This window comes from Mya arenaria, chromosome 15, assembly GCF_026914265.1.
Source record: "Mya arenaria isolate MELC-2E11 chromosome 15, ASM2691426v1".
NCBI classification, from domain to species: Eukaryota; Metazoa; Mollusca; class Bivalvia; order Myida; family Myidae; genus Mya; species Mya arenaria.
In genome coordinates this window covers 50,874,647-50,898,312 of record NC_069136.1, presented here as the reverse complement: position 1 = coordinate 50,898,312, position 23,666 = coordinate 50,874,647, and the positions used below count along the sequence as shown (strand labels likewise).

The following is a 23,666-nucleotide window of genomic DNA, read 5'->3' as shown; positions in this document are numbered from 1 at the left end:
ACATGAACACTAGGGTCGGTCAGCGGACAGCTTCATGTACCTTTCAATCAGAGCACGTTCAAATCACGCATGGGAATATATCAAAATTTATATTATTAGTATTGATAAATAGTTTAAATATGCTGTCTTGCACGACCTTATTTTATTTTAAAAACAAGAAGTATAATAACCATGACATTAATTCATTTGACATAATATTGTGAAAAAACACACAATATCTAGGACAGGTTTGCAAATGCACTGTTACTTAAGCACACATCCCATGCGCTGCATCATGGAGATAACAACGTTACCAAGGGGCTAAACATCTATAGAAACGAATGTTCACAACTGATAGCGATGGCTGTTTCTTAAGCACACACGTTTTGAAAATAAATGATCAAATAGATGGTCAAAATAAACATAGAAAAAATGAGTGGACTAAAGAAGGTTACGTATCCCAGATATCTGCGCTGAATGTCCTACTTTGCGACCATTTAACTTCAGATTCAAAATCGGTATCATAAATCTCTGTATCTTCATATTGTTCATTTTGAATTGCGTATTATTGTAATGGGTGAAGAAAATAATGCATGTGCAAATGGAAAAAAATCTGAAGGGGGCAAAAAGTGTCCATATACTACAGGATTACCTGTGGACAGGGGCTGGGCATGGATAGTGTTATTTGGTATGTTGCTAGATGTTGTTATTCTAAAGTGATACTAGTATTTAAAATCAGTGCAAACACATGTATGGAATGGTATTCAGGTAAAAATTGCATTATGCTTGATAACATTTGTATTTTACTTTATGTCCATTCCATTCTGCCTGTTAACATTGTACGTTCCATTCTGCTTATTGCTTGATGCCTGATGGTATGTTTATTATCCTTACTTTCCTTCCTTGTTCAACAATGCATGCCTGTGTTGTGTACTGTACACAGTTTTCTTTGTTTTTTTTTGGCGGGGGGGGGGGGGGGGGGGGGTCACTTATAAAAGGCTTAAACTAGGCCTTTAATAGCTGAAAACGCACAAATATTAAATGACTGATAATCAAGTCCTAAAACATTTACAGTGATCAACTATAGTCTCATATGCTAGAAATACCGTGTTTTCATCCTTCATGAGAACCATTGTTTTTGATAATTATTTATGCTTTCGGTAAATGAAAACATTTGCATTAATTGTGGTACTGCAAGAAAGAGTACATGTTAGAATGTTATGATGTTAATGCTTGTTTACATCTTCTTTCAGCTTCCTGGCTGACGATGGCTATCTGCCTTGGAACGTACAGAACCTATGGAATTTTATTCATTGAACTTCAAAGGAAATTTAACTCTGAGGCCTCAACCACAGCTCTTGTTGGAAGTGTTTGCAATACAACATACAGCGTAACATGTACACAATTTGGTTATATACGCATTTTTATTACTACATAACACTGTCAATGAACAAAAACAAGGACTAAACGAGGCCTTTTTTTACATCAATTAACCTTGTTTAACGTCAAATTTATTCCAATGTCGTTAACAATTCACGGATGTGGTGTACCAATAACTGATTGCAGGTCTCGACCTTACTGTGTAAAAAACTAAAAAAATACCCTCACTTCGGACATTCTTTAATTTCTTTGCTCATATTTACTCTTAATTTAATCGCGTGTAAACATTGGGGAAAGGCATCCCTTTTCCCATTAAAATATTACATATAATATATATCAAAATAGTTATCGTAAGATTGTCCTTCAAGAAGTTAGTGTTGTGTTTTTTATTCTAGTTCATGTTTGCTGTGTAAACATAACTTTGTGTTACACTATCCACACCATATATTTCAGCCATCCTTGTCTCCGTGGTAGGTCTTCAGCATTTGAGCCACCGGACACTTGTATTCACTGGTGGCTGTTTCCTGGCATTGGCGTTCATTTTGACAGGGTTTGCCCCAAATGTTGAGTTCGCCATTTTTTCACTTGGATGTTTGGCCGGTAAGAAACTTCAGCGAAAACATTTTACAAATGTTATTCGATTTAAAATATTTGAATATGCTTGTTGTATATAATTTCAATAACGCGGGTAGATGGTGCAGTACCTATAACTTCAATGTATATTTTTCAGTGTGTGTATACCACGTGATAAATTACGTCATATATGCTACGTCGGAAGGCAACATGTGGCTTAAAATGAAGACTCCAAACAAAGATTACTTTTTTTTACAACACCATTTTCAATGAAACAAAGGACAGTCTATGTCGCAAAAATAGCTTCGACAAACCTGTTTCCAAAATAATATTTTGACAGTGCTCCGTCAGACGGCCGTATTGTGAAGTGTTTTAAGAAACTAAACTCTCAATCAAGCTCTGGTAAAAGAACAAAGGCGGGGCCCCGTAAGCGGCGTAGACTGCGTTTTGTTTCATTTAAAATGGTGAAAAAATAGTGAAGTTATCTTTGTTTAAAGTCTTCATTTGAAGCAAAATATTGCCTTCCGACTTACCATTTATGACGCAATTTATCACGTGGTATACACACACTGATTTTGCGATTTCAGGATTAGGTCAGGGTTTCCTGATGATACCGACCACTGCGCTATTAACCAAATACTTTAACAAGAACAGAAGCTTCGCCACTGCACTGAGCGTATCAGGGGGAGGAGTTGGTGGGCTTATTTTCTCAGTTCTCATAAGAATCTTTGTTAACAATTTTGGCTTCTCTGGTGCTTTGCTAATTATTGGAGGAATAACTCTCAATGTTCTGGTTGCGGCCTGTCTCATGAGACCGCTTAGTTTTTATGGTGAAACATATAAGAATCGTCGTTGTGAAAATGTTCAGCATGAGGATGAAATTAGCATTACAGAAAGAAGACCACATAAAAACGGAAAAATCGCTGAAAATATAATATCAGTAGAATGCAACAATAAGACCAAAGTAGACATCAACGGTTGCAAAGAAAGTGTTGTTAATCTAGAACAAATCAAACCATTGATTAACAATAGCAATGGCAATAACAGAAATCTTACGAATTCAAAGATAGAAAAATGTTTGCCAGAAAGTAAACCTTCCCCGTTTCTTTCCAGATCTTTGAAACTTAAAAATGCACGTGTAAGAACAGTTTCGGAGCACAGTAAATTTTCGCTTGCTCATGCTATGGGAAGCTCTTTGTCCATTTCAACTACTGAACTGTGTGTGTCCGTGTCATCGATGCTTGATCGCAGTGGAAAAGATGGTCCAATTGGAAACGAAACTGCAGCAGACAAAGGAGACAGGGAAAGCAATACCTCTGACTCACAATTAAACAAGTGTTGCCCAAAACTTAACTTTGGTGTAAACTGTAGTGTCATGAAGAGACCACCGTTGTTGTTGTTCTTACCCTGCTCATTTCTCCTGGTGACATTGTCCAGCATCCAAGTGTTTCTACCTCCACATGCAGTGGACTCTGGACTATCTGATACAGATAGTGACTCCCTGATATCCATCATCAGCTTCATCGACATCTTTGCTTTGGTTGCATGGGGTTTATTTGCAGATAGAGGCTTCGTAAAGAGATTCAAAATCATTTCTTTGACCTCTCTCATCGTAGCAGCAGCGACGTTTTGCATGCCTTTGATAGATACCAAAACAGAGTTCATTGTATACAGCGTAGTATTTGGAATCTTTGGAAGGGCGTTTTTTGGATTATACCCGGTTGTATTGGTTGACTTTCTTGGTATTGACAATCTCGGGAGTGCATTAGGAGTAACTGGCCTCGTCATGCCGTTATGTCAAGCTATAGAACAACCAATCATAGGTAAGTCGATATCACATTCTTAAAATCGATGAAAGAGATTAACCGTATATCCATTTCAATGTAAGTTTGGTACGTGCTTCAGCAACATTATGTTATTCATCGTCGGCAATCACGGTACATTTTCGGTTACTCTTCATTTATAAAAATAGGCTAGCGTAGTAGTATATCGGAGGTATCCGGCGATGGGTGTGATATTTTAAGTTGATGTATGAAATCAATAACAATATTTTCAATGACATTATGCATTTGTCTTTTGTAGGATTGCTAAGAGATTCGTCCTCCTCATATTTATCTGGGTTTATGTTGATTGCCTGCGCAGTCACTGCGGGAGGATTGCTAATATGGACTTTACCATTGGGTGCAAAGTGCGAAAAGTCATTGAAGAAAGACGATATTTTAGTTTAAGGAAAATAGTTTATGATATTTAAAAGAGCTATTTAGTTTGTGTTAGTTATAAATAAAACTTCATTGAAAAGGATGTCAGTTAACCCAAATGAAGAACTTTGCGGAAATAAAGATCGGCACAGAATGTTTTTTTTTAGATCGGCCACAGCTTTTGCCGTTTAAAACCATGTACAACATAATGCATACTTAAAAAAGCACCTACACATCTTTCGCGGGTGTTTAAAGGCCCGCCTTCTGCCACTCATCCGATACACACTCGCTGCATCAGAGTTTGCCTTGACAATGCGTCAGCCAATCAGGTTGTAATCTATGTGAGTTACGCATTCCGCCAATTATTAATCAACAACGCCATGTCACTATGCTCTCTCACAGCTTTCTGACGAATGTGTAACGGGTTTGACAATCTTGGGAGTGCATCTAGTCCCCCTTACACACACATACAATAGATGGATTGTGTTTTGCTATGGAATATTGATTTGGAACCGATTGAGTTTTGTTCACGAAGATATTTGCATATTTTAGTAATACAATCATTATATTCAATGATCCAGAGGACGCAGTGGGAGATAAAAACCTGTCCCAGCCAGAGCGCGTGATATTTAAAGTGACAATCGCATTCAAAATCAATACAAACTCCTATATAACAAACATGAAGTTTGAGTGATAGATCTATTTAAAGATGCACTCTTACTCACAAATAAGACTTAACACACTTAATAATATTGTTTTAATATTTAAAAAAAGATGAATAAATGTCAAAAACAATTGTTCGTATGAAGGATACCGAGTCAAATTTGAAAGACTGGGCAAAAAACACGGTGGTTAAACTTGATGAGACTATAGTAGAGCACAGTAAATCTTTTAGCATTCACCAATCATTTAATATGTTTGCGCTTTCAGTTATCGAATACACGGTCACAATCTTGTTATCATAATTAATATTTTCCATAAATGCATTATTTAGTAAGTATTTGATGATTCATCACTTAAAATTTATGTTTGTTTTACATGTGTATATGTATTATTTTTGATAATACTGTCACTTTAACTACTTACTGAATAATGCATTTATGGAAAAATATTAATTACTCATTTACTGATAACAATTAGATCCTAACCATGTATTTAATAGCTGAAAATGCACGAATATTAAATGACTGCTGCTGCAGGGTCCTAAAAGATTTACAGTAACCATCTATAGTCTCATGAATTAAAAATACCGTTTTGCTGGACCTTTCTTTCAAATTAAACACGGTATCCTTCATAAAAACATTGTTTTTGATGTTTATTCATCCTTTTTGGTAACTTAAAATAATTGTATTAGTTGTTGTACATCTTATTTTGGAGTAGGTAAGAGTGCATCTTTAATGGAAACCAGGTTTACAAAGTCTCCGTTACGTATCCGAAACTAGGGCTGATATACATCTATCTTCTTCGTTTTCTACCTCAACCGTTTCTAGGGATAAGACATCTTTAATGTTTGTTGGCACTCTTTTGTGACGTATGTGAGTAATAATAAACGTCTTAACATAAGGTGTTGATTTTTCTATGTTCCTAACAGTAATATTTAAAGAACGTCACAGTAAGAGAATTATTCAAAATGACACCAATAGCAGGGGGGTACACGTATTCCGAATCTGCAAGGGTTTAAGTGAGGTTTTGGAGCTTGATATGCAAGATGGCGGCGAAATCATGATGAATTTTTGGATTTTTGGAACCTGTTTTCGCCTGTTAAGTGGTATAAAGTATATATTTCAAAAATATCATGGCGCGCATTCGGCTCTACAATTACTATGCCTCACTCGGCTTTTTATTTCATGCGTTTAGGTTACGGAATAAAAAAGTTATTGAAGGAAAACCTTCGGCCAATCTGTTGTTTACAAATGTGGGAAGCGAGAATCTGATACTTTTTATGACGTTTAAGTTCCAAAAACACATATTTTTGCAATGGTTTCTGCTTTAACATTATTTAAATGTGGTATTTTAATTTCCTGACAATTCCTTTGCTGTACAAGAGCCTTCATGGTATTTTTTATTTGGTTTAACCACCTAAATGTGTGCTGAAAATAGTTCAACCACATTTTGGCATCTGCACTGAAAGACATTTTTATAAATAAAAACAAAACGTAAATAACGGTTAAGAAAAATGCATAAAACATCAAATTTGGAACGGATATATGACAATCTGTGATCTGATATTTTGTCAGCAGTCTTTTTACACTGTTTTGCAGATATTTAAGCAAATATTTGCTCGTTCCAAGACAAAAAATAAAACAGTTGTCAAAACGTTCAATCTGTGAGAGTGCAGCTTTAACACCTAGAATATATTTACAAAATTTAAGATGAATTCGCTGGATCTCAATCCCCATATGTCAGACCCATGATTCAACGTGGCTCCAACAAAGGCGTCAAACAATTGACAAAGAACGCTAGGCTTAAAATTGTAATGCTTTGTATTATTTATATCTACATAAAGAGCCTTAATACCTTTCCCTGCTATGGATTCTTGGTCAAAAACAAAAGACCCGGTGTAGTTAAAACTGTTCCAAGGTAATTAAAATCATCAACTGTTTCAAGATATTTATTGTCATATGTCCATTTTTCATTTTCACGTAAATTGCCCCTTTTCCGAAATACCATTATCTTTGTCTTTTCCATGTTAACTTCTAGTCCCCATTTCAAACAATAAACATACAACAAATTTAAGCTATTTTGTAATTCTTCAACAGTATTGTCAAAAATTACCATATCGTCGGCAAATAGCATTGTCCGAAATCATTCCATTTAACTACGCTGTAAGTAGACCGCGTAGTTATTTTAAACGGAAGGACTTTACTCTAGGGAATCTTAATTATTAATGCAATCACCAGATGCATTCGGAACTCCTCATCCAATTTAATCGAGAACAACCCCGGATGTATGCCGGTACATCAGTTGAAATAGTTCGTATTTTTATTTATATCATTAATTAAATGTAGTGTTATAGAGTTGTATTTGTTGATCTGAGTTTAAATTGATAGTCAGTGAAGTGTATTATTGCAAACATAATTAAGATATCTAGGAGTTACATGTAAGTCATAAAGCTTAAATGCTAAATAAAATTACTACGCGATCTACTTGCTGCTGACTTAAATGTATCACTTTTTGAGTATATAAACCGTCAAAATACAATGTTTTCGATATTTTCGATAAAATGGCTGAGGAGTTCCGAATTCACCAGATGTACCGGCGTACATCCGAGGTTGTTTTCTATGGAAAATGGCCGAGGTGTACCGAATGAAGTATAATTTGGGACCAATAACAAATCCTACTCCCAGGTCGAACACAAAAATTCGCAGCTTGTCATTCGAAATAGTTCTAACAATGTAAAATATGGTGTTGTACTTAATCAACTTTATTAAATTCCGCCAACTTAATTAACAGTTCGACTTAGTTTGAATTACGAACCAGATATATTTTTAGTGTATATAATACAATAAAACTGCGGGGACCGAGATAAGACTCAGGGGACCGCGATAAATTTATGAATACCGGCCCAGTAATGACTGACTAAGTTTCCAGTGAGTTCAATAATACACACTAAGAAATGGCAGCTACACATGTATATCATTGTCGAAATTAGAAAGCATATCCTAATATTACAGTCCAAAAGTAAGGTATTTACTGGATGTCCAGCAACAGTTAAAAGAACACTATAATTCAAGAAAATCACCAAAACGATTAGAGACATAAAATTAAAAAGATTGAAAACCCATATTTTGACAGATGTTGCTTTTGTTACCAAAGATGTTTCGTAAGAAATGTAAAAAAAAGGTTTAGGTTGGGCCTTCAAATATTTGACGGAAAAAATAAAGGGTAATTTCAAAGGTCCGATGTTAAAAACTTTTAAAAAGTTTTTACTTATTTGAAACCCCCCACTAACAAGGGGGAGGACGTAATTTCATTTCTGGCAAACATTAAGTGAGAAAAATGTTTCATGGCAAACACAATGGCGAATTTGGATTGATAAATATCGATTCTGTGACCATGTTTTGCCTGGTAAGTAGACTTTTTTATAATTTTGAAAAATGAATGCCTCCAGTGTGTGGGGAAAACATATTCTTCAATCGACATCTTAGTTTGGTATCATAACTTTAAAGATAAAAAAGCTATTGAACAGATTGTGGCTCGGAAGGCAATGTTTACAAATAAATGTGTCTAGTTAATTTTACAGCACATTATTAATAGTTGGACACACTGAAATGATGCAGAAGGTTGTTTGCATTGTCACCAAAATATGGGTAATGTGCTTGCATTAAACAAAATGGGGGGCTAAGGTACAAAAAATCGGCCAGGAAACGTGTACAGTCGAGTAATAACCATGAAATTTGGAAGGTAGCAATATATACATGAGAGTACGGTTACAACAAGCAGAGATATGCCATATTTGCCGAGAAAATACGAAAAATGAGGATAAATTCAACACATTTATTTGTAGACATTGCCTTCCGAGCCACAATTTTTTGTCCCTTGCACTAAGAAGCTATTTTATGAATGCGGTCCCTGACGTCAAGCAATATTAATCGCCGTACATAACTCATGCACATAGACCCTCTAAGGCGTATACACGTGTGACCTATATTGATACTTATTGAATGACTTGTCTTGCATGAGCCCGGGGTAGGCCAGAATATTACCCCGTGGCCGATATTATTGCCTGTGGTACAAGCACATGTCACTAGCGGACCTAGGGTTGATTCGGCACCCGGCGCACGCCCTCCCCCTAACATCGCCCAAGTTTACTTTTTATTTCAATATATATTTGTCAGAGTAAAGAAATACGCCCAAAATGCACCAAATTTTTCGGACTAGAAAATGTTAAAAAAAATATTTTGGGGAGTTTACGCGATTACTCGGCTGAATCCACATGATTATGACAAAAAAAGTTGCAGTATGCGTACTTGACTACATGATCCTAAAACTGTACATTTATCCAGTATTAAATAAATCACATCAGAACGCACAGAATGCACCAGATTTCACCATAGTTTTCAAAATATTTCGAGAGGGCATTAGGACGGTCTAGCACAATAATGAATCCACGTGAATAGACGGCTAGCTACGCCCTTGGGCCAAATCCCCAGTCAACACTTAAAACCGAACAATTCGGGTTCGGAGGAAGGGGCACAAGTCAAAAGGTTACGCCCCTAAGTTACGCCCCTTAACATTAAATCCTGGACTCGCCCCTGCATGTCGCGACGAGTCGAGCTTCCACTACATTCAGGCGCGTAGCTGTCTTTACGCGAGTACGCAGCTGAATCCACATGATTCTGACTAAAAAAAATCCCCGAAACAATTGCAGTTTGCATACTTGACTACATGATTCTAAAACTGTCCATTTTCCAGTATCAAATAAAGCACAATAGAATAGCCAGAATGCATCAATATGCACCAAGGTTTTTTTTATTTTTTTTTCGAAAGGGCATGCCCCCGAACCCCCTTAGCACAATTTTGAATCCACATGAATAGAGGACTAGCTACGCCCCTGACATTCAAATTTACCGCGCATTAATTTTTAGATGGATTTTGTCGAGGCGAATTATACTTCGCCACAGAAAAGTGCACCATTTTTGTATACGTCATCATTTCATGGGCACTAGGGCAAGATTTTTGCGCAGGAAGTGTATTTTCACGATAAATGGGCCAGCCAAAAAAGAAGATAAATGCAAAAATAAAGCCGTATTCATGCAACGAAAGCATATCTGTATCTGAGGGAAGGTCTATGGACTAGAACCGTTCGATATTTCTTGATATTAAGTGGTGACTTTGCCTCATTTCAGACGCAAACCGAACCAAATGTTGACACCTCGAAACCGGAGCAGATTGGAACGTAAACTAATTTGAGGTCAACCTACTTTTTACAGTGACAAACCATAAATAAATGCATATCAAAGAAAAGATTCTGTGAATTGATTAATCCGTACAGAACTCAAAATGTTGTTATTTTGTTTAATGAGTCATTCTGCTCACACGGGTCTGATTGGATAAATTTTGGAACTGGTTTATCATTTTGTGGGAAAAAACAACAAACGAAGATGGAGGTTGACCCACCTTCATCAAACAACATTTCAACTCCAATTCATAACCCAAATCCACATCATGGGTTACACAGCCATGACCTTGAAAGTGCTATGAATGGCAATGGTATTCCAGCTCCAGGCGCGCTGAAGCGTTCAAGCAGTGCACCAATGATAAATATTCTTGTGTCTACCTCAGCTCTTGAAATCAGGTAAATCATTTTAAACAGGCATGATATTTTCTTTTTGAATATATTTTATCTGCCGTTTGTTAATAGTCATAACTGGTACCGCACTGTTGACAGTTGAGAGTAATAAAAATGATCTACATTTATTTGTATTCCATTTTTGAAGCTGATCGATCCTTGAAATTTTCATAGTTGTAGCATTTGTCAAGGGCAGGCAAAATTTTAAATATAAAGATAAAGAGACTGCTAAGAATATGGTACAAAAGTTAGTGGCACCATCTAGGTGCTGTTTACGAAGAGTAGAAAAATATATGAGTATATATATTTTTTGTTCGATCGATCATTTGTTTGAACTTTTATCAGAAAGTTTTCAAAGGTATGTGCTATTTTTCAGTCCACCAAACACTTTCACCTCAGCGGACTCTCAAAGAACAAGAAGGTTTAGTTCAAGCTCTATGACCCTTCATAATGCTGCCTTGGTATGTGCTAATATATAACACTGTACCAACATCAAAGCTAGAAAAAATGTCCTTAGATTCTTATCCCCTGCAGCCTCTGTAGAAAACAAATGGCCTCCATGTTGTTGTTTTTTTTTTTACAAAAGTCTGGAGAGGTTGTTTAGAATGTTCGGATAAGTAACCCATTTTTTAGCTCGACTATTCGAAGAATAAGGAGAGCTATACTACTCACCCAAGCGTCGGCATCGGCGTCACCCCTTGGTTAAGGTTTTGCGTGCAAGCACACATCCAGGGATGTGATTTGTCCGTTGATTCGCGCATGTAACCACATTTATGTTAATATCTCCGCACATCATGTATTGCATTGAAATCTAATCTAACAGTGATTCATGCATGTTTCGCCAAAACTTTTCAATCCTTACACTGGAAGTGGCGGAATTGTCGAGCCATACAGCAATTTAAGTTTCATATTGCATATTTTTAATAATATGAAAAATTTAGTGTCTTTGTTGGCTTGACTAAAGATGGAACCATAATATAAAATTATAATAATGCTAGTTCACTTTTGAACTGATAATAACTTATTGCATTTTAGACACCGGTTAAAATTGCTGATAGGCTTAATCAACTGAAGCATGAAGAGAGTGAGATCGTGGTCAGAGACATACAAAAAGAAAGGTTTGATTAAAAACATCATTTATAAATTAAGTCAGTTGGAACAATTTTATGTCAATATGGCAATTTGAATTTAATTGTTACAATTTGAATGATAAAGTTCATAGTCCATTGGTTGCAACACTTACAATGTAGCAGTTTAAAAGCTAAGTGGTGATTTTCTGTTATCTTTAAATTATTTAAATTACATTTGGCAGATTGTTCAGCACTTTGTCAAAATCAACAATGTGATTAACAACATGATCGCTAACTTTTAAAGGTGAAATATTTTTTTAATGTGCTGAAATATTTTGATAAAACAAGCATAGATCAATTGTCTCAATATATGTTAAAGTACCACAGAACTTTTAGCAGTTAACAACGATTCTGTTAACAATGTTGTTAACTTTAACAATGCTCTGAACACTCGTCCCAATATATAGCAAGGTTTTATAGAACTAACTTGTAACCTTTTCCAATCTATTCTTTTGGTTAAATGTTTAAACAGTACTGTATGTCATTTATTTCAGAGAAATTCGCTCTGCAATACAGATATCAAACTCATGGAATGAAAAAATCAGCATAGTAAGTATTGGTTAGGGTAATGAAACCAGTTTAGGGTGTATAGAAAATAGGTTAATATAATGAAACCTGTTTAGGATGTAAACTAAGTACTGGTTAAGATAATGAAACCTGTTTAAAGGATGTTTACTAAGTATTTGTAATGAAACATGTAAAACGTACAATAAGTATTACCGGGGGTAGTAAGGATAATGAAACCTGTTTAGGATTTTTACGAAGTATTGACTATTGAATATAAATAAACGTGCTACCCATGTACTTATTTCGGCATTTTGAATCTTTATTTATTAATAAAGCAGTTAAAAATAATTGTAAAAACCTACAGGAATCACCGTATGATTAGCAGGACCATATATTGTTAAAATTTATCGTTAATCTCTGTATGCTTTGATAAAACAAATTATATGAAATACAAAAAGTATATAGATTTTTTATGGATCAAAGCCCAATTAAAACTACATTTCCCTGAATGGTAAACTAATGTAGATAGGAGGTTCTGTGGCTATCACTCAATGTACAAACTTAAAGAATTATGTCACTACTTAACCAATAAAACATTGCAAATTGTGACTAAAGATTCTCTTAATCTTAACCTTAATGCATTGTATTGTATGAAAGGAAACCATGATCTTAATTGTTTCCCACATGCAGTATACTACTTGTCTAAATGTTCAGGATGAGCCAATGATAGCAGACAGTACACACCGACGACCAAGATCATTCTCCGAGAGTCTCCACATTTTCACATCTCCCACCATGATTATAGGTGCTCCATCGCCCACAAGAACAGGCAAGGTAGGTTGGAGTAATATTGTGGGTTCATCTACAAATTTATAATACTGTCAAAACTTGCCATGTCAACTTTGTTGGGACCCGGGGAAATACTGGGAGATAGCAAACATTTGTTATAATTTAAATACAAAACATGTTGAACCATACCAAAAACATTCGGAAAAAGTTGAACATAACCAGAACATCGAGATAATTTAGTTCAACATAGCAAGTTTTGACTGTAGGTCTTTCTCTAAATCTTTACAATGTCACGTAAAAGGTACTCCATCTTCCCTCTGGGACAGGTTAATCAGGTAAGGGGAGTAAATAAGGTAAGGTTTTTCTGTTCTGATTCACCCTGATGTTTTTCAAATTTCAGCAATGTTTTTCGCCATCGATGCAGGCACAGATAAAGAACCACACATTTACACCTAGTCCAAGCCCTAGTCCAACCAGAAAGTCTTTTAGCAGGTAAGGATACACTCATTTGCTTAGTGTTATTTGATTGTTTTTAAGAAAAGAGGATATAATATTATCTATGCTGATAAAGTATATCCACTCATATTTTTGTTGCAAACCATGTCAATTTGTATATCCCAGATAGGAGAAGTCACACTTTTTATCCATCAGTCTGTCAGTTACAATCATGTTTTTTTCTAGCATTAACTTTAAATCTGATTTCATTTATGCTGCACTGAATGAGTAGAGCAGCAAGAGAATGTATGTTCCATGTATCATTCAGGCGTTCATATTAAAGGTCAAACTTGACTTTAAATGTTGCCCAATAAAAAATATCATAGCAATATTCTTTATTCCACTTTTTTTAAACTGTTTTTTTAAATGTAAAAGATAAATTGTCATCATTAGCTACCTGACTGACAAGGCCTAATTGGGGGCATTTGTCATGTTCTTGCTGCAGATCTTATTTCCAATAAAGCTTGAATATCCATCAGATGTTTTTTGAGTAACAGTTTTTCGATTTATTCAAAAGTACATTTTTTTCCAAAACAATTATTTTATTGTCAGAACAAATTAACCTGATCCTGACCTGTATGCATTAATATATTATATATGGTGTATACGTCAAGTGTATCTGTTGCCTAAGAACATGTGTATAGGCATGCTATTAGCTTAGGTATTGAGACAGCTGTCAAATAGTCAGAATTATACACTAATGACCCTGTTAAAAAAACTACCATGTAATTCATCATAACAACCAATAGGAAAACCTCGAAGTTGAATTAAGCTTATAAGGTCATACAAAATATACTACCCTGTTGATTTGAATGTTTTAATAAATGAGTTGGGTGTTCAGAAGCCTACAATGATGGTAATGTAGATATATGTATTTTAATTGTTAAATGTTTCCATTGCTAAATATTTGTTGTTTTACAGGAGTATCAGCCCAATAACGTCTGGAACGTTAATAAGGCCAAGCCCCTTGGGAAAGAGAAAATGTAAGTATTTGTTTACGTGGTCTGAATTAACGCACATTACCCATAAAGAAAAAATTAAGATAAATTCATAATTAATACATTTAGGTTTATAACAATAATAACTAAGGGTTAATCTGAGGTTTCACTTCTGGTTCGGGTAACCCTACCTACAAAAAAGTGCCAACCCTAACAATTTAATAGTTTATTGGTTAAATAAAAATGTGTGAATGTGTTTTAATATGTAGTTTAAAAAGCTATACACCGATAAACACTGATATATACTGATTACTTTAACACAATTACCAACTGATGACAATAACATTTTTACATAAAGCCTAATAAAAAATAAGAAAAAAAGAAAGATAAAAAGCCTACCTACCTTATTTATCCCTAACCAAACCTAATGTTATGGCCTTATAGTTCTCTAAGTAAAGTCCAGAACTAGTAGTTCGGGAAACACCATGGACAGAAAATAGGGTTGTTCTTAATCATTTGGGTCTGGGGATGTGTGTAAATTTTTGTTCATATACGTGTCATGTCAAAGGGGTTTTAGCCAGGTTTTAAAATAGGCAGGATGCTGTAGAAAAAAGACAGGGTACTAATGGTGAAAAGGAAACATTGTATGTAATGCTGTTGAGAATGTATATATTATGAACTTTCAATAAAAATGTGTAGGTGTTTGGTTGAAGCAGTTAAACATATTAATTTTGTATGAATTTGTTTATAATCATATAATAAACTTAAAAACAAAACTAAAGAAATATTCTAAGGCAATCCGGGTTTGATGCCCCATCGAGGCCCATATGAGTATTGTTTGTGGTCAGTAGGCTGGACAAGAAGGTTTCCTCGCAGTACTCTGGTTTCCCCCACAACACAACACCATAATTTGCATAACATCGTGCCAAAGAGAGTTATTGGTATAATGTTGTAATAACTTGTCACAATAAGTAAGTTTAAATTAAAGAAATATTTTATTACCATAAGCGTTCAATTATATGAAGGAAGAAGGGAAAACATGCTGGTCTTTAGAGGCAGAAAGGTTCTTACAAAAAAGGACCATGTGCAACACTTTAGCTTAAACCTTACACATGAGCGCTTGCATCATGTAGACTGGTGTCCACTTAAGCTGGGTGATGTGTTCCTGCCTTTATAATTTTATATACATGTATACGTGACTGTTGCATTGAATTATTTATTGCATTGCTCAACGTGAATTCACAATATCTGAAATGTATATAAATCATCTAAATGTCATTGTGTTGCAGTGGAGCCTGACGGAGACAGCAGACTGGACTACATGAGCCCGCCCAAGAAGTTCCACACCGGGCCCAGCACCCCGGACAGACTCCTGCCACATCCACTGGCTCACAGGTATCAGAACACATATTCCAGTATCCTTATTCCTTAGTTCAACAACTAGATCACACTTTACAAATCTTCACTCTGATGTTTGAATTGTTAGGTTTATAAGGTAACAAGCATGCCCCACCCAATACTTTAGTCGAACTTCATTATTGAGTGTTGAAGGACACTTTTTTTATTATTTTGACAATTCTTACATATCACAGTTTCGAGTCTGCCATAATCATAAAATGGTCAATAAACTCATTGACAGCCATTAAGGTGGACTAGGAAGTACCTCTGAGCAAAAGGTTCTCTATGCAGCCTGTATACACAAGGATTTAGTGAGTTCCAAGGGATATAAACATACTTTGTATATTCAATATAACCATATATTCGATATAACCCTGGTATTTTCAATGTTTATACATTAAAAGTTTGGGTATTTTTCAGTGTATCATCAAGCAGTTGTGAAGGAAGCAGCCCTGAGCAGACAATTCCCCGTGCGGCCAGTATACATAATGCCAGGCTGAGTTCCGGCATGCAGCCCAACATGTTCTTCATGCCCCTACAGGATACACAAGAGATGCAAACCACAGGTACAAAATATAGCAGTGCCATTTTGAAAGATTTTAAATTATTTTTCTATATTTTTCAGCAAATTCAAATTAGAACGTTTATTGCATTCTCAGTTGCAATTAATAAAAAAAAAAACTGGAAGACTAGGACAAGTATAATATTTTGTTGGTATATAAACTTCTTGAATATCCTTGTACAATGAAAATTTGATAACAAAATGGTATTCACCCCTCTTCTGCAGCACTGTGTCCTTTTTAAAACCTTGAAAAACCCTAACATTTAATCTTGTGATAAATGCCATCCATCCTGATTCCACAGTACATGCACTAAAATAAAACTCATTTTATGCTTGATATGTACTGGTACCTATAACACACTTTCTTACTTTACCTTACATACTTTCACAGATTCAGAGACGTCTGATGTGACAGAGTCTACGGACATGTCCGAGGTTGGGGAGTCAAGTTCATCGGGTCTTCTCCTGACCGCGGCTCAGGGACCCTCCCACGGCGTTGTACATACTTACTCCAGCCACTTGTGACACAGGCTTGCTGGACAGGGAGATCTGGGAGGCTGGTCTTGATTATTAGTTGTTACCCTTGATATTTGTTATCTTTTGAATTTCTAAGACTTGGTAGCTATTAGGACTTCTGATTTGTTTAACTATTGTTGTTTATAATTGATCTTAGAATGTTGTTGTTTTTGTATGTCAACATATATTACTGCTTTTGCATCTATACAGCAATTCATGCATACATGCACTTCTGTGAACGTACATGTATCAATAGTTGCAGTACCGACCCTGATTTCTGGAAACTTCTTAAGCTTAATAGACTTAAGTAGCTTTATATTTTGTTAAGCAAAACCTTAACCTGATTTTATTCAATAAAACTTAGTTTTTCTTGGTTATCAGACTGATAACTCCAATAAAAAGTTATTAAAAATAACTTCCAAGAAAGTAAATACTTTACAAATTTTAGAAGAACAAAAATAGTGAGCTTAGCGTAATCATATTATAACAGACTTAATTAGTTTTGAGAAATCAACCCTTAGCATGTTAACTTTAACTTACAAATACCTGGAAATATCAGTGATACATAGTTGTACTGCCATGTTGAATGCCACTATGTGTGTTAAGATCATGAAAGTTCCTAATAGTTTTCAAGTCTGGCTGTTGTTTCTTTAAATGTGCTACTTACGATATGCGTGTCAGTATATATTGTCTACTGAATGCAATAACTGCATAAAGAAATAGAAGCAAGTATTGAGTTCTGGCATTAAGATGACGTTAAATAGATTCAGTGCTGTTAGTTAATGATTTTACAGAGAATTTGTGTCATTGTTATGTACATATAGATCAAGGGATGGTCATATGAAGTTGTAAATTAATGGCAATAAATGTTCAGACAAAACTGATTCATGCATGTTGGTCACTTAAAATTATTATATTAGATATAATATAACTTCCATAATACTTTAAATTCAGTCTTAAACAAAATAAACTGAAGCACCCACCCTTTATGTTGTATTTAAGAAAATATTATATGATCATAAAGGTGTCTTAAACAGAAAAAAAAGCCAAATGAAACCTTACATATTGTCCCTATTTTCTGCCAATCTGCCCTCATATAAATATTCATGAATGTTAAAGCAATGTACCATTATACTAGTCATATAAAAAAAACTTGAATACACAAATGCACATTAAATTGAACCATAAATATGATAACTATCGAGGGCAGTTGTTATCTGATTAAGGCGTCAAATCGATTAAAACACATGTTACCTTCAAATTAAATAAAATATTTTGTTAACGAGAGTTGCTTAAACATCATGTATGTATTACAGTTTTGCCTGAAGTGTTTATAGGCTATTGATTTATAGTAAAATCAGGTTCATTTGTAAATATATACTTTTTTGTGGCGATTTCTTTGATGCGCATTTATCATTTCATTGTATTCATATTCTGATGACTGCAACATCTGAAATACCTCTCCTACTAAAAAAACGATGCCGTGTGATTGGTCAATTGACAACGCTTGCGATTGGTCAAATGAAGTTTTATCGCGGTTAAAAGAATGTCGATAAAACCATTACCTCATTGACGCTATCACTGTTCAAACAGCCGATTTCATATGAGGGCTTTTCCATTTAAACATATAAGGCACTTTTAAACATATAACCTCCAGGGGGGAGGCAGGGCTCTCGCGAGGGGGCGACTTGGGCGAAGTGGTCGCCTAAATTTCCCAGACTTCGCCCATTTGTGCACTTTTAAAATGTACCACGCCCTGACAGAAGCAAATTGACCCTTTTGGGGTCAAAATTAGTGAAAAAAGAAACCCACCCATATACTATTTAAACAATTGCCTTCCCTCGTGGGTAATATGTTTTACTGTAATAGCCCTGATGCATAAATGTCTGTGAAGCATTATTTTTCAATGTTTTATTAGAATTATTGTATAGAAATTTTGCAATTGTTGAGTGTAAATATAAATATTTAATATTTGAGAATTTAAGTTCATCTCTGTATGAAAACATTAGCTCAGTGCCTGGATAATTGTTTAATCCTTTGCTAACCTTGCCCTCAAGGGTGAGAGTGATCTAGTGGTCTAGGAGTCCACCTCTCAGTCAAGAGGTTGTGGGTTCGATCTCCACCAGGGGTACTTTCTCATGTCCTCAAAAAAGTACATGGTACTGGTTTTTGCCCCGGAAACAGATAGTGATGTTTCAAGCTATCAGTTTTCGTCACAATCAAGCTGAAATATTTAGTATAATCCAATCTTGCACCAACCAAATAATTTCATACAGCGATGAACTGCAATTCTTAAACATTAAATCCTGAAGTACATTTGCCGATTGTAATTTAGAGATATTGATTATTTCATTTAAGCTGAAAGTGTTCATTTTTTGCTGTGACTGTTATGTGTATAAGCTTTAGTGATAAATACATTGTTATCACTGTACAATTCAACATACTAGTACATGTACATACTGGTAGGTTACGCAGATTGCTTGGCCAAATATTCAAACAAATATGTTAAAGTCTGTTTTTGACTTCTTTATGTACTTAAGAATATGTAAAATATAATATAGAGGGGGTGGGGGGTAAATAGTTGCCAGAATTTTAGCATATGTTATTAATACTCAAAATTTGCTAAGCAACACCAGTGTTTAATTTTAACATGTCCTCATTAAAGCTTCCAATTTTTAAGTAATTATGGATTTCAAATGTATAGACATTAAAAACATAGTGGAATATTAATTAACATGTAGAAATGATTAAGATTGATTAGGAACTTTTAAGTTAAAAAAAAATCTAAAATGATCTCGTGAAATTTAAAATATTTCTAAAAGGACCTTGCAAAATTAAGATAATCAACAGTTGTTGATTTTCATGATATTTTTGAAGCTGTTTCTAGCTTACTAAAGTGTGCTTGATTGTTATTAGAGTAGATATTTCATACAAGGAAAATCAGGCATTACAAGTTATTTAAGGAAATGCTATAAAATGTCTTTTTTAAAAAGTCACAAGTATTATAAAACTTATTTAACAACTATCTAGTTGCAATATTTTAACAATGTCTTGCCCAGAAATCAAGTATTATTTCCAGTTGAGAATATGTCATTTGTAATTTTGAAATGGTGTGTTAAAGGGACTAGACACCAGATGATACAATTGCAAGAAAACAAGAAAATTATCAAAAACATAAAATTGACATTGTTGTAATAACAACGCAATGAATCTTAAGTTCTGATGTATAACATGGCTTATGACACATGTATCTGTCACAGTTTTGCGCATTTTTCCAATTCCAATTTAAGTTATTTTGTTGACCACGTAAATCCCAGTCAGTTTAAAATAGCATTGGTATTTTTATCTGTACTCTTAAACAGATATGATTTTAACTGGGAAACAATTATGTGCTATTTTCAAACAGGGAAACTCAGAGGAGACAGCAACATTATTGTTACATTTATTCTTTTAATCATGAAAAATGATGTATTATCACCCTCCTATTAGCTTGCATTGACAATTCCAGGCTTGTTTTGAGGAAATACTGTAATTGCCATTTTTGGACCGTCTGGAGTCTAGTTCCTTTAAATTAACATGATTCTTGATTGAACATCTTTTTTAGACCATTTTCATATTTTGGTTATTCATTTATGATTATGAAGAATGATTCAATCAGTTATTGTTATACATGTGGTTATGCTGAGGATATTTCTTAGTGCCACAAACCTGTTTTGTAGGATGGGTTGGGGGAAGGCATAGGGTATAAAAGTTGTAACCTGTAAATGTCTGTTATCAGGCCATAATTTATGAATCGTTTGTTTGGTGTTTCCCGACCCATATTTAAGGAGTGTGTAGGTAGGGAGGTTTTGTGAATGCAAGGTAGTCTTCCGTTTGGCTTGTATCTTAATCAAACTTAAACAGTTGTTAGTTATCCATGAGAGCTCGGTTCCTTTCCTAAACCAGCCAGATCAGCCCATGCATGACTGGATTATGGCCATTGAAATGTTCAAAATTGCTATGATAGAGCTTTACCCTAAATTCCGTTATGAAAAACAAAAAATATGACCACTGGAGTGGGCTAAAAATAATCAACCTTAACAGGTTTTGTTTTGTTTTTTGAGTCGGGAAACGTGAAACAAACTATTTGTTAATTGTGGCCTCATTCTGTTATTATTTTGCTTTGTACTTGTTCACCGCCTAGCTGGAACTAGGAACTCGTGAAGTTATACTTTGTGTTGTGAGTGTATACCCTGGTGAAGTATTGGGTTAGAATATATTTTGAAAATAAAGCCATTGCTTTTTTGTTGATCAATGTATTCTTTCAAACTGTGGTCGTTTTCTAAATGGCATTAAAACGTGACCATTTTTCATTCAACAGTATTTGCATGAAAGGTCAGATAAAAATATTTAATGGATTCTCATCTTTTTAAAAATGTGTCAGGTAGGTGTATTGTAAAACTATTAAAAAGTGTGTGGAATGTTGAATTGTTTCCCCATTTACAACCACTAAATTTAAGAACATATTTTTGTAAGTAAAACATCAGTGTTTTGGGACAGGTGTTGAGAATCTTATCTTAAAACTATTTCTTCTCTGGCCAAAGCATATCTAAATACTTCATATGCTTTTTACTCTGAATGAAACTGTATTCAATGTTAGCATAGTAACTGGAATTCTGACATGTTTTTTCTTAAAATGTGCTTACAATACTCATTAGGAATCTGGTTACATGCTACTATGAGCTGACCTTAATTTCAATTTGTAAGTAGAAGTACTTTACATTCTTTCAGGTGAAATTTATAGTGCTATAACGCATGTGTAAGTGTTCAGTATGTGTACTGTATTTTGTATTTCTGAAAACATTTATTCATACAATGTACTGTGAAAATAATATTTCAGAAATGGAACGCCCTATTTTCCATATTTTTGAGGTTTTGAACTTTCATCGATGATAATGTGAATTTGGCCTTATACAAGAGACAAACGCACAGAAATAAGGTTAACCTTATGTATTGAATGTGTATTATAATATAAAAACATAAGCATGTCTTCTGTTTGGCTAGATCTTATGTACATGTATTATCGTTTTTACTAGATATCTTGTGACCATCAGTGGCTGATAAACCATGTTGGCTTTTGTTGTTGAATTTATCAATAATTGTACATGAATTTGATTTTTTTTTTACTTTTTTCTGTTATTTTTCTCTTAACTTAAAATACTGGTAGTACCATATAAGGTATTGTTTATTATTTGTCTCCAATTAGTTACCAAAAATGTTTGTAAATACCATGCCCTATTTTTGTAATAACTGGAATTGTGAATGAGCCGTGATAATTATGTAAATATTGTTGTTAAATATTTAGTTATGTAAAATCAATGTTTATGTAAAATAAATGACCATTGATTGGCACTGTTGTTTCCCTGTTCTCGTGCTATGTTGAAAGTGTTGTTATTTTGGCGGCTATACAAATTTGGCTATACAAATTTGGCGGTGCTAAGTACAGATTTTAAGGGCCATGACTCTTTTCGAGCTGTTTGGATGGCTTGTTTTACTAATATATGCCACTAGACGTTTACCCAAGTGATAAACTAATTAGTTACTACATTTATACATTTAATTTAATTATATTTTATTGTTCTCTTGTAAACATACAAACAAGACCTACAAATTAAACATACACTAAAAGAACAAATTGGTGGGGCTACACATTATGTCAACATTTGTTACAGCCCTTCACAGGAGTCATTGTAACGCAAATGTCTTATGTATTTAAGATAGAACCTAAATGAAATAAAGTATAAATTTGAAATATAGATGGAACTTTCTAGCTCACCTGAGCTATCGTCTGTCCGTCGTCAACATTTTCCTTCAATCAACTTCTCCTAAACGACTTGAACAATTTCAACCAAACTTCACAGGAATGATCCTTCAGTATAAGTAGTTCCAAGCAGAACTCTGGTTACCATGGCAACCGAAAGGTAAAACTTCGCTATATGTATAGATGGAATTTTTGAAAATCTTTTCCTCAGAATACGCCGGACAGATTTTAAAATAGTTTCACAGGAATAACCCTCTATCAAATTTCTTCACCTCATGCTGATTCGTACAAAAGCATGGCCGTCGTGGCGCGGTGCTATGTCGAACCTTACCCAAAATAATAAAAAAATAGTTTGACATAACCGGAACATCGATATAGCAGAGTTCGACATAGCGAAGTTCGACTGTATTACATATGACCTTAGGTCTTCTGCCTACGGAAATGGACACCAACTGTATTCTTAGCTTCGATCTTAAAAAGAACTCCGGCTCAAGGAACTTTGGGAACCGTAGCGACACGGGTTTTCTAGCTCCAGTGTTTAAAATTGATTACAATAGCTAAGAGTATTAGATTCCTTGCATTTACCTACCAAATGAATGGAATCTTTTATTGAATACTCAACAGATGCACTCTTGTTTCCAAATAAGATGTACCACAAATAATATTATTGTTTCAATTTACCGAATAAGAACCATTTCCGACATTCATCCTTTTTGGTATACACATGTATTGGAACAATTATATTATTGTGGTGAATCTTATTTGGGAGTTAGACTGCATCTGGTTTATCACTCAAAATGTGTGTTTGTTATACACGTGTATGTATTGACTTTTTATTGACTCTTTTCACTCTTAAATAAGAGTGTCACTTTAATTAAATGCCTTCTAAACCAGTATTCAAACGGTATGTCATGCTATAATGTAAGACTGGTGTCAACGTTGAATGAATTCCAACTTCAAAACATATGAACTGCTCCAAGCTGTTGTATTGATTGTAGAGTTGCGTAGAAACCAAACCAGAGGCTGCATTTGTCTTATTGACCATGTGAAACCTGTACTCGTGTAACAGATGGCCCCGGACCGTAAGGCACAGTCTATCTGCAAGCGAA

General features: G+C 34.7%; 2 protein-coding genes across 2 annotated transcripts; both read left to right on the top strand.

Annotated features, from left to right (window-relative positions):
* Positions 1 to 552: 552 nt before the first annotated feature.
* On the top strand, positions 553 to 4,284 carry LOC128219464 (monocarboxylate transporter 3-like). Its single transcript, XM_052927274.1, has 5 exons — positions 553 to 667; positions 1,233 to 1,376; positions 1,813 to 1,959; positions 2,520 to 3,755; positions 4,015 to 4,284. The coding sequence occupies exons 1-5, from the start codon at positions 553 to 555 to the stop codon at positions 4,158 to 4,160; spliced, it is 1,788 nt and encodes a 595-aa protein (XP_052783234.1). The 3' UTR covers positions 4,161 to 4,284.
* A 5,523-nt stretch (positions 4,285 to 9,807) lies between these two features.
* On the top strand, positions 9,808 to 22,132 carry LOC128220198 (P2R1A-PPP2R2A-interacting phosphatase regulator 1-like). Its single transcript, XM_052928479.1, has 10 exons — positions 9,808 to 10,428; positions 10,799 to 10,883; positions 11,458 to 11,540; positions 12,047 to 12,101; positions 12,774 to 12,893; positions 13,249 to 13,340; positions 14,265 to 14,326; positions 15,571 to 15,676; positions 16,100 to 16,245; positions 16,633 to 22,132. The coding sequence occupies exons 1-10, from the start codon at positions 10,235 to 10,237 to the stop codon at positions 16,764 to 16,766; spliced, it is 1,077 nt and encodes a 358-aa protein (XP_052784439.1). The 5' UTR covers positions 9,808 to 10,234; the 3' UTR covers positions 16,767 to 22,132.
* The last annotated feature ends 1,534 nt before the right edge of the window (positions 22,133 to 23,666 follow it).